At 53.3% G+C, this 11,695-nt stretch overlaps 1 protein-coding gene across 8 annotated transcripts in view; it reads left to right on the top strand.

Moving 5' to 3' along the window:
* The first annotated feature begins 289 nt into the window (after nt 1–289).
* The window catches only part of MINK1 (misshapen like kinase 1), an 80,868-nt gene continuing 69,462 nt past the window's right edge, over nt 290–11,695 (top strand). For 3 of the 8 annotated variants that reach the window (XM_075908052.2, XM_075908051.2, XM_075908049.2), the window contains exon 1: nt 290–622. In XM_075908052.2, coding sequence (XP_075764167.1) covers nt 566–622 — 57 coding nt within the window. In that variant the 5' untranslated portion in view covers nt 290–565. The remainder of the gene's footprint in view (nt 623–11,695) is intronic. The other 5 variants (XM_075908057.2, XM_075908053.2, XM_075908050.2 and 2 more) reach the window with 2 other exon arrangements.

Genomic DNA, 11,695 nt, shown 5'->3' with positions numbered 1-11,695 from the left:
CTAGTGGCAGCCAAGCAGAGCAATGCAGCCCGGAGATGGTGGGCCAGCCCCTCCCTGCTCTGAGCGAGCCCCCACCCAACAAGGAACAGGCTCCTCCCTGCTTTGCTCATTGGCCCGCCACCCTCAGGAACAGGCCCCGCCCATGTATTCCACCCTCCCTGCTCTGGCCCGAGGCCCCTTCCTCGAGGAACACGGAGAAAGGCGGGAACATCCTCCTTGCACGCGCTCAACCACCCCACCCTTCCTGCCGCCCGGCGTATGCCTCGCGCACGCGCGGTCCTGCCTCTTTCCTAGATTGCGCCTGCGCATTGAGGGGAGGGAAAGACGCGCTCTTCCGCCTCACTCCCAGGAATGCGAATGCGCCGAACCTTCTTCCCACACCGCTTGCGCGTTCTAAGCTTCATCTTCCGCCTTACGTTCCCAGGCCGCAGGCGCTCCCGCCCAGTGCGCTGGCGCATGCGCAGTGCGGTTCCTGGGGCTGCTGGTGCGAGGCGGCTGCGCGGATCCCAGCGCCGGATCCATGGGGCTGCAGTGAGCCTCCGGCCAGGCCCCGCCCGCCCCGGACATGGCCGACCCGGCTCCTGCTCGCAGCCTGGATGACATCGACCTCTCAGCTCTCAGGGTAAGCGGGTGTGGCTGTGTCGCGGAGGGCAAAGGTCAGCGGCCCTGGCAACGGAGTCAAAGGTCAGAGGGGCGTGACTTGTGGGGGGCTACAGGTAGGGGACTGCCCCCGCCTCCTGTGGGGGAGGGGCCCCTCGGATAGGCCCCTTTGGGGAAAGAGGCCTCCCTGCGCTGGGGCACAGACCCCCGTGCCCTGCTGCGCGGAGGTTAATGGGGGACGTGCCTGTTCGGGGCCCTATTGTGGGGAAGGTGTTAGGGCTAAATGAGCCCTGTTGTGGGAGCTGCAAGGGCCCCGCCATCTCTGCTGTACCCTCCTCGTTGTCCCTAGGCCGGGGGGGCTTGGGTTCCCCCAAGAGGAGCTGTTGTGCCAGGAGACGCCAACCAGGGGGATCCACGTGCACTTCCCGTGGGATAGTTGTGGGGGCCACTTCTAGGGCATGCCAACCACACTCTCCATGGCTGCTACAGCAGCCCAGTTCAGTGTCTGCCCAATATCCTTCCCTACCCCAGTCGCTGTTGTTACCCCAGCTCCCCATCATGCCCTCCCATTGGCATTGCTGTTGTTACCTTGGCTTCTAGTCACCCCCCCCCACACACACACACACACATCACTACTGTTATTCCAGCTCCCCATTCCCTCCCCCTGTCTGTTCTGGCATTGCTGCTGTTACCCCCACTCTCCATTCCCTCCTCTGCTGTCTGCCCCACTGTTGTTGCTCTTACCCTAGCTCTCCCCCACATTTGTCTGTCCCAGCATCACTGCTGTTATCCCAGCTCTCCGTTCCCGGCCCCCCCGACTATCCATCCCAGTGTCACTGCTGTTATCCCTGTTCCCCCTGCTGTCTGCCCCAGTATCACTGTTGTTACGATTGCCCCCTGCCGCCGCCCCACCCAGTTGTCTACCCCGGCATCACTGCAGTGGCCAGGACTTGCCATTCTCCACACCTCTCACTGTCATTACATTTACTCTGGCTCACTGTTCCCCCACACACTCTTATTGTGTCCCCCCCCCCAGCTTCACTGCAACGAACCTGATTCCCCATTTCTCTCGCTTTTCTCCATCGCTACAGTGACCCTGATTCCCTGCTCCCCACCCCCAGCACCACTGCAGTGACCCTGATTTGCTGTCCTGCCTTTACTCTGTCCCCTCATCCACACACACAGCATCGCCACTGCTAACTTGACTTCATGTTCTTCCCCTTTGCTTTCCTCCCCACTAGTGTCACCATGGATTACCCCATTGCCCCATCTCTGCCATGATCTCACTGGCTCTTCCACATGCATATTACTGCATTACTCTGTTCTCTTCTCCCCTGTTTAGACTCTGCTTACTCAGGTGCGCAGTGGTGGGGCTGGGAGGGCCAGTGCAGAAAGTAAACATGTAGGTAGCTGGCTCTGGTGGCAAAGCAGGGAGCTGTTGTTGCAGTGGTTTGCAACAGAGCATGCATGGTGGCACTTGGACATGGATTATGCCCTGTCCTGACCCCCATTAATCTGCTAGAACACAAATCTGATTCTCTAGTGTTCAGTAACCGGCCCTGTCTTGGAGTATTAACCTCTGTAGCACTGGGCTAGTGGTAACCCCCTCACCAGCCCTGCAATGCTGCCAGCACCTGGGTGATTCAGAGCCCCCCCTCACCCTACCGGGCTCCGTTAGCACTAATGAGCGGTAGTTCTTTAGGTCCTTGCTGCAAAAGCTTGGCAGTGCAAAGCTCTGCTCCTGGTTGAGGCGAGCTGGTGAATAAAGATTAGCCCAGCATGCCAGGGATTTCTGTGTAATGTACAGAGCAGAGTTTCTGAAATGGAGTACTCATGCCCTTGACCAGGAGAACCCCTCCCATCAGTATAGGTAGTGTCCATGCAGAAGCACTACAGTGGTGCAGGTGTAGCGTGCCAAGTGGGAGGTTGCTGTAGTTGTACCGGTATTATCACTTGTCACAGTGATGTCTAATGCTTTTCATCAGTTGACCTCAAAGTAGATCAGTATCACATCCTCATTTTACAGGTGGGGAAACTGAGGCAGAGTGAGTATGTGGCTTATCAGAGGGCACTAACTGATGAGTGTCGGAGCTGGGAATAGGTCTCCCAATGCTCTATCCAAGGCAACACTGCCTTTGTACCAGTTTAACTAGACCTCTCCCATAACCATTGTGCTGATATAAATCATCAGCTGTCCTGAAGTCCCTGGCACAGCATTCTTTTTTTACAGGAATCGGTTTATAATTGCGTTTAATAGGAAAAAACCCGAAGTGTCTGCTGCAGGTTGGCCTGTGCTGTGAATTCTCGCCTCCATCAGCAGAACAGCACCGTGAGCCAAGCTTCAGAATGTGATTACATCTCGTTTCAAACCATACTGAGCTGCTGTCTCTCTCTCAGACAAACTAGCACAGGGAGGTTTCGTAACACCGCCTCTGTGCAGTTGTCATTGCTGGTGGGTGGCTAGAACTTCTCCGCTGGCTTCAGTCTTTCTCTTCTTCCCAAAGGATCCCCAAACCCTCCTTGCGTTATTTATTCATATGTGGCTAGCATTGATGGTCTCCACTGAGCACAGTGTATCTTCACAAAGAGAAGATATTCAGTACCAAAGTGTGCTCTTTAACCTATCAGGAGCAGCACAAGAACCCACTGCCTGGCAGATGAAGCCAGACACATTAATGCGGGTTTTGTACAGTGTGAGTGATTAACCATTGGCCCAAATTGTCTAGTCTCCATCTCTTGATGGCATCTGGTTAAACCACATTAGCCCAGCACAAAGCTTTGGGCTCAAAGGGGTAGCTTTGTAGAATTCTCTGACTTGTGCTCTCTGGGTGTTAATTAGGGGTCTGATGGATCCTTTAGCCTTAACACCTGGGGCTGGGCTAGGTGCTGTGCCCCTGCCAAACAAAAGGCACCAGAAATCATCTTGTTCGTAGAGGCTGGGGAATGAAAATGGAAGTCAGCACATTTAAAAGCAACCAAAGGAGATACACTGTGCACTGCATTGAAAAAGCATGTGGAACTTTGTGCCACAAGAGTCCAAGAACTTAATGGGATTTAAACAATCAGACATTTGACATGGGTAATAGTGTGGATTAAAAAGCAAAGGGAGAGTGAAACTCTTGGTTTGTTTTACCTCCTCTGGGCTGAATGGACTCTTGGTCTGGCAGTTGTGCATAGTAGTTTAGGACAGGAAGTGATACATTCATTATCTGATTGGAAGCGCAGGGGTTGGGCATGGTGCATTTCTGAAGGAAAGCCCTGATATGCATCAGCGTTTGCTAACTGGCAACCTAAGCACAAAATCTGTTCATCCCACAATCGTGAAATATTGTCAACCTTACTTTTGCCCAGTTGCATAGATGAAGGCTAGAAGAGACTATTAGATAATCTAGTACCTTACAGGCAAGATAATTTCACCCACCTCCCCCTGCATTGAGCTCAAGAATTGAGCTGGGCTAAAGTGTCTTTGAGAGGCTCCAGTCTGGATGGGAAGGCTTGCCCTTTGGCACTTGTTTCAATGGTTAAACACCCATGCTATGGATGCATATGCCTGATTTTTGAATGGGAATTGGCGAGGCTTTAGCTTTCAGCTATTTGCTCCCCATGCAGGTACTTACAGACCAGGATTAATGTCTTTGCTAAGATGGATACATTGAGTTGCTTTGTGAGGTGTGTTTGCCAGCCCTTGAATCTTTTTTGTAGTTCTTTTCTGAGCCCTCTCCCATCTTTCATCTTTCTTTTTTTTAAAGGGGGGATGCTAGTACTGGACACAGTATCATAGCCATCAGCTCCCTTCTCAGGTTTTCCCAAAAGGTCTCGCTTAAGCCCTGCCAGTAGAAGGTCTTTGTTTGGCTTACTTGGTCTGAGTGGAATGGTCATTTGGCTGGAATGCACCAAGTGTTAAAAAAGGCATATGAGTTGAAAACTAACCCCAAACCTGCCATGTGGTGGGTCTGTCCGTATCAATGTGGGATGAGGGCATTCTCCTGGGCTTTGCTGCTTAGGATTGAAGGAGGGGTGGGTGTGTCGTGTGTGTGTGAGGCTAATGCCTGTGACCCATGTGTGTGAGGCTAATGCCTGTGACCCAATCTGGCTTGGGAGCTGTCTGGCTGCCTTGACTGGAAGGACTACTTAATCTGCACCAGGAAATCTTTCCTATAGTTACTACTAAGCAGGAAGTGGCACTGTTTAGAGCCTTAGTGCAGACACGGTGCTGGGGGGATTGTGTCTAAAGGCCTTCTCTGAGCAGTGCTAGAGTCATAGATTCCAAGGTGAGATGGGTCCATCTAGTCCTGTGGTGGGCAACCTGCAGCCCATGGACCACATATGACCCATCAAGTTTCTATGTTTGGCCCACAAGACATTTTGTTTACTGTTGCCCATGTGCAGGGTTGCCACTGATTCCTGTCCGCATAGATTTTTTTCCTACCGGTATTACAAAAGTGACATGCAAGGGCACATGAAGTGAGGTTCAAGCTGATTGCAGATAACATTGTGAGAGCTGTGCACTCCTCCTACATCCAGTCAAAGTGCTGCTACAGTTCGATCAACACACCCTGCAAATTTTAGGTATGCAAGTGCAGTTAGCAAAGCTACCCTATCCCAAGAGACTGTCTGTTGCAACAATTTAGTGGCCTACTGAAATGAAGGGCTATTCATGCGGCCCACCCACTAGTCTAGGTTGCCCATGGCTGATCTAGTCTGATTTCCCATACAGTACAGGCCTTGAATGGATGCTGGTGTGAACTGAGCAAGTCTTTTAGAAAAACTTCCCACCACCCCAAGTCCATGATCTGACAGCCAGAAGCTGGGGCTGGCTGATAGGGGTTGGATCACTCAACCATCGCCCTGTTCATTTTACTCCCTGCTTTGCTGAGCTAGATGGACCATTAGTCTGACCCAATGTGGCTGGTTTTAGGGTTCTCTTGATGAAAAAATCACCAGTGATGGAGAATCTGCGACAGGCCTTGGGAGCTAATGCCCCAAACTATCTACCTGTTGCACCTGATTTCCAGTCTGAATTTGTCTTGCTTTGACTTCCAGCCCTTGGACTGGGTTCAAGTATTTGCTGCTAGACTAAAGGTCCAGTTATTAAATAGTTGTGTCCTGTGGTCAAATCACCCCTAAGCTGTCTCTTTGATTAGGTCTTCAATGCAGCTCTTGGAGTCTCTCAATAGAAGGCAGGTTTTCCTGAGCTACAGATGCCTGAACTGGACCTAGGATTCCAGCAACAATTGCACAAGTGCCCAGTCTATAGACCTGTTCTTATTTGAGATACCCCCATGTAGGCATTCAAAGGAGGCAATAGCCTCTGAGCCCCACCGTGGTGTCAGGCGGTCCGGTTCAACTAACTATCCTCCATGACCCCAAATTCCTTTTTCAGTGCCATGCTCTTGCTAGCCTGTGATCATGACAGAAAGGCTTTGCTCTCATCTGCGGTCATGGTCCAGACAGCCTTGTGCTAGCCAGTCCTCTGCAGAGCTGTTGTGGGCATGCCCAGTCTGCTCTGTGGGCAGGGTCTGGGTCCATACGTGGGAGATTTCAATTCTTGTATCAGGCACAGGCTGCCTTGGGGAATCTGAAGCCTGAAGCAATGCAGCCAGTAGCCCACCTGCAATATGCAACTTCTCTTGTCTGTTTAGCCTGTGGAGATGGGCTGTCTCTCTTTGTGGCCCTGTACAGAGCTGTGCACAACCGTGGGCAGATGACTCTCTGATGAGGGAGGCATCCCAGTTTTGCTCTAAAAGGACAGTGAGTGGGTGTCTTGGTTGAGGTAGGTCTGCTCAGCACCTGGCTTGATGGGGGAGCCCTAAACTTGGCCAGGGAGGTCTTTGTGGCACCCAGGATAGCTGGGGGTAAGGGACTCTTGTTTGGGGTTTGCTCTGCAATGAGCTATTGCAGTTAAAATAATCCCAGATCCCTGGTGTTGACATTCTTGATTGTCCTCCTGCTCCATCTTGGTGGCTGGAAATGGAGGAAGACTCACACCTAGTGTGGGGCAGACATGCCAGATCCTGTGTGTTTAAGATACCATATGTGCTACATGCTATGTCACAGGCCTGCCTGCTGGGGGAACCCATTTGGGTCTGGGACACACTGTGCCAACTGGACTGCAAATCTCCCCTCAATCTAGATTGCTTTTAGAAATGTTCAGGGGCTTCACTCAAGCCCTCTGTTCCTTGTAGGAGAGTTTAGTTTCTAGCTAAAGCAGATATTTGAAGATTGCAGCTCTCCTATTCTGCACTGACCCCTCTCACCATATGCAGCCGCATGAGCTGCTGCTGAGCCTGGCACAAAGGCAGTGTGATGCAGCTGCTGGCTCCATGTCACTCCGAGCGCGTCCTTCACTCGGCATCAGCTCTCAAATCCAGGCTGCGAGCCTGAGCTATTCAGCATTGTGCTGGTTGCTAGGTAGAACTTGTTGACTGCAGCGTGTGTCTTTGAAATTGGTTCTGTTATCTTGTGTGCTGTACATGTTTGTGTTCTGGTTACTTCTGGCCTTGAACTCACGTTGTCTATCTCGTGGCCACTAAGTAAAATAAGAACCAGGGCTAATAAGGGCTTTTAATGTCTGTCAAAATGACAGGCACCCTATGAAACATGACTGACTCCCTGCTAATGTATAGGTTCTTAAAGACGCCAAAAAGTCCAGCTTAAAAACAGCTTTTGTGTTCTCCTTGTCTTGGCTGAGATTGGGGGGGGGGGGAGTGGAGACGGACCTTAGCTTGCTGAGTGCTACCCTGACTGGGAGCAGGGGAATACTATCTCTCCACTGAGATAAAAGTTCCTCGGGTGTGCCAAGCACTACACAGGTCCATAGGAAGAGGCATCCCTGCACCAACCAGCTGATAATGTGAGGAGGTGAGCTGGGAAGGGAAATGGCTGTGTAGACAGGGGACTTGCTCAAGTCCACCAGCAATTCAGTGGCAGAGCCAGCTCTGCAGCTTGGTGCCATTGTCTTCCTCAGATAAATTTCTGGAGAGCAGCAATGCACCCTTGTGCAGGAAACAGACACTGCTTCAAATGAGGCTTCTGAGGCAGGAATTGCCAGCAGGCACTGCGGGCTGGCGTTGAGACCATCTTCTGCCTGTAGGTCATAGGTTCAAATGCAAGCCATCTGCATCCTGAGCTGAGGGTCTGGAGAGAATGGTGGGGTCCCTGCCTGATTCCATCCCACCCCTCACTGCTAGAGGCGTGATTCCAGCCCAGTGAGTGTGGCAGATGATCCTGCTAGACAAGCAGTCTGCTCCCCCAGCTAGAGCACGGAGGTCAAGACATCTGGTTCTGTTCCCAGCTCTGTGTGTCTGTGCACAAACTGGAACAGCAGAGGCCTGCTGGGGTGCCTGGGTATGGCCTTAACATCTCTAATACACAGTGCCTGGTAAAGTGGGGCCCTGCCTGGGCTCTGGAGACTACTGTAACACCCTGAATGTGAGGCACCTTGTGCAGTGGGGCCTGGGGCCTTACCAGGACACCTGGAGACACTGTCTGTGACTGAGCTGGGAATTTCACTCTGGACTCCCACATCCCAGCCTAGTGCCTGGATCTTTCTGCCTCACCAATTGATCAGGAGCTAGGATCATTGCACTCTGGCAATTCTGCAGTTGATGATTTGGGCCCAGGACTCTGAGCTGGCAGTGGGAGTGCACTGGGGGTCAGTGGAGGGCCAGAGGGTGCACAGTGGGGAGCCTGTCACACAGCCCATGTTGAATGGGCTCATGTGAAACAAGGGCAGTAGAGTTTCCAGCCAATGCACCCGCCTCTCTGGATGCAAATGGGTGAGGTGCTCCTCTGTTTGCCTGTCCCGACCTGCCCTGATTCAGCTGCACCAACCTCTCCCTCTTTGGAGCTTGCCTAGCTCGGGATTTGAGGTGGTCGGTGGCATGAGCTGCTCCTATCATGGTGCTTCTGGCCAGGGGCATGGGGTTTATACAATGCCTCACATGCTAGGGGCCTAGCCCATGGCTGGCAAGGTAAATACTTGCGTGTTCCAAAGCTTCAGGGGGTAGCCGAGTTAGTCTGTACAGGGTAAACTTAAAAAACAACAAATAGTCTGGTTGCACTTTAGAAAGATTAACAAAACACGTAGATCAGTGGTCCCCAACGTTTTGGGGCTGCCAGGCGCCTAGGGGCAGGGCCGCTCACGCACCAGGCGTCCGGGGGCGGGGCCAAGCATGCGCCGCGTGCCTGGGGCCAGCACCGGCATGTGCCGCGACCCCAGGCAGGGGCCGCCCATGCGCCCGGGGCCGGCACCGGCATGTGCTGCGACCTCGGGGATAGGGCCCGCACCGGCATGTGCCACAACCCCGGGGCAGGAGCCACCCATGCACCCAGGGCTGGCACCTGCCGCACGCCCGGGGGCGGGGCCAGCCCAGAATGCTCTGCGGGCGCACATAAATGGCCTGGCGGGCGCCATGGCGCCCGTGGGCACTGCATTGGGGACCACTGATGTAGATGGTATCATGAGCTTTCGTGGGCACAGCTCACTTCTTCAGATGACCTGCTCATGATACCATCTAATGTTTTGTTAGTCTTAAAGTGCTACCAGGCTATTTATTGTTTTTTAAGTTTAAGGTAAATCCTGTGGGGTTTTTTGCCCTTCTGACCCAGGTTGTGACTGACTGACTGTGGGATAATTGATTCAGGTTGTTTGGAGGCAGCAGGCAGATTCAGGGGAATGGTCTGTGCCTCAGTGGAGTCTGTGCAGACTCCTAGTGAAGATTGCTCCAAGTGCAGCAGCACCTTCCAGCTGATAGCCCTCATTGTACTAAGCACTAGTTCCTGCCCTGGGGATCATGGCCCAAACCAGGGGCCTGAGAGTCACATCAATTAGGGAAATCATGTGGAGGGCTGGGTAGGAGCAGTTTAGTGAGGCACAGCCTCATGAAACAGCCAGACATGGCCTGCCCTGGACTGTCAGTGCTGCAGCTGCACCACCAGAGTGCTGGGGGAGCTGAGGCTGTGGGGGAAGGGACAGGGACTAGCTTCCCCTTTTTGCTGCACTGAGCAGGAGTTGGGTTGGCTCCTCCTGGCAAGGCTGTCCCAACTCTGCTCCCTGGCAAGAAGCAGGGAGCTGGACTGGAGGGTCCAATGAGCCAGACATGGCCCTGCAGGCCATAGTGTCTCCCCCTGACTCTAATCTAAACAGACAGGGTGGAGATCTTATCCTCATTGTAAAGACAGGGAAGCTCTGAGGCTGGGAGTTTCAACAACTCCTCCAGGGTTTTCTAGAACTGGGTCCGCAGGGACCATTATGATCATCTTGGTTGGCCTCCTGTGTAGCTTGGGCCACAGGTCTGCACCCAAATCATGCTGCCCAAGCTGGATTTCGTATAGGCTGGGCAAGCCCAGGCCTCCATTAACAGTGTGGTATCTGACTGAGCACAAGCGCCACCCTGATTCCTTGTTTCCCACCTGCCATGAAGTGCAAATGAGTGGTTTGCTTTGTGTTCAGTGTAGCTGCCTTATCATTTGGGTCAGGCTGACTTCCTGCTCTGTAGCGTACTATGGGAGAAAGCAAGGCTGGGGATCTGATGGGATATAAGAATGGCCAGACTGGATCAGACCCAAGGTCAGTCCAGCCCAGTGTCCTGTCTGCTGAGTGCGGCCAATGCCAGGTGCCCCAGAGGGAATGAACAGAACAGGGAAGCATCAAGTGATCCATCCCCTGTCGCCCACTCCCAGCTCCTGGCAAACACAAGCTAGGGACACCATTCCTGCCCATCCTGGCTAATAGCCATGGATGGCCGTAACCTGCCTGGTTGATCTAGTGCCGTGGTCACCAACCCGTCGATCGTGATTGACTGGTCGATCGGGAAGCAACGAGGGAGATAGTGCTGGCTTCCTGCAGGGTGGACTCAAGTCCAGCAGCTGCGCGCCACTTCCAGGCTTTGAGGAAGTGCGCAGGCTGCTCCCCCTCCCCCAAACAGCCAGCGCCGTACCACAAAGCAGGTCTGTGGTGCACCGAGGAGACTCTGCACTAGGGAGAGGTAGGAATCCCCAGAGGAGGCGCACACCAGGGCTTCCCTTCTCCGCACGGGGGGGGGGGAAGAGGGGTTTAGAAGTCCCGTGAAGAGGTGCGCACCCAGGCTTCCCTCCTCTGCGGGGAGGGAGGGGGGAGGAATCCCTGGAGGAGGCGCGTGCTGGGGACTCCCTGTCCCCTGCAGCAGAACCCACTGGCACCCTGTTCCCTATCCCCACTGGCAACCTGTCCCCTGCTGCAGAACCTACTTGGCACCCTGCCCCAGCACCCACTAGCACCCTTCCCCAGTACCATGTCCTCTGCTCCCACCACCACAGTTGGAGCCACATTAGTGAGGTTGGGGAAGGGGGTTGGGGAGTTATTTTTTTTCATCTCACTTGTGTGGCCCCAACTGACTTTTCTGTGGGTCAGTGACCCCTGACTCAAAACAGGTTTCCCACCCTTCTCATAAATAAAGACAATGCTGAAACTTTCTTTGTTTGACATAATATTTTATTTAAAAATGAAGCCTGGCCAACAACCCCCCAATTGAGGCCAAGCCCCCATCTGGCTGCAGCATTATAACACTCACACTCACACGAGCCTACCATACGCTGGAACCCCCTGCCCTGAGCTTCTCACATCCCTGAACTCCTGCATCCCCAGTCTTCTGTCACAACACTCCTGCACCATCCACACACACCTGAAAATCTGCACCATCCACACACTGCCCATCTTACTCCGGACTGCCCTGCCCTGAGCCCCTCATACTCCAACCCAAACTCTTGCACCCTCACATCTACAAGTATGTGGCTTGCTCAGTACCCCAACACTCCCCATCCTGGAGCCCTCTCCCCAAGCCAGCATCCCCTTCTCCACCACCTCCTGCATCCAAATTCCCTCTCACCCCTTCCACACCCAAATCCCTCATTCCCACCCCAGAGCCCACACATCCTGTCTCAACTCAGTGAGGGTATGGCTAGACTTCTGTGTCCAGGGATGCGTTTGTTCTTCCGCTTTTTTTAGCGGAACAGCAAACACGCTCTTTTGGTAACCCCTGTATTCCTCATTCCATTAGGAATAAGGGGGCTTCCGAAAGAAGGGTTTTTTCTGACATTTGGGCCCAGTCTAGAC

This window comes from Pelodiscus sinensis, chromosome 22 (assembly GCF_052426305.1).
Source record: "Pelodiscus sinensis isolate ZL-2025 chromosome 22, ASM5242630v1, whole genome shotgun sequence".
Classification (NCBI taxonomy): Eukaryota; Metazoa; Chordata; order Testudines; family Trionychidae; genus Pelodiscus; species Pelodiscus sinensis.
This window is presented reverse-complemented; position numbering and strand designations above follow the sequence as displayed.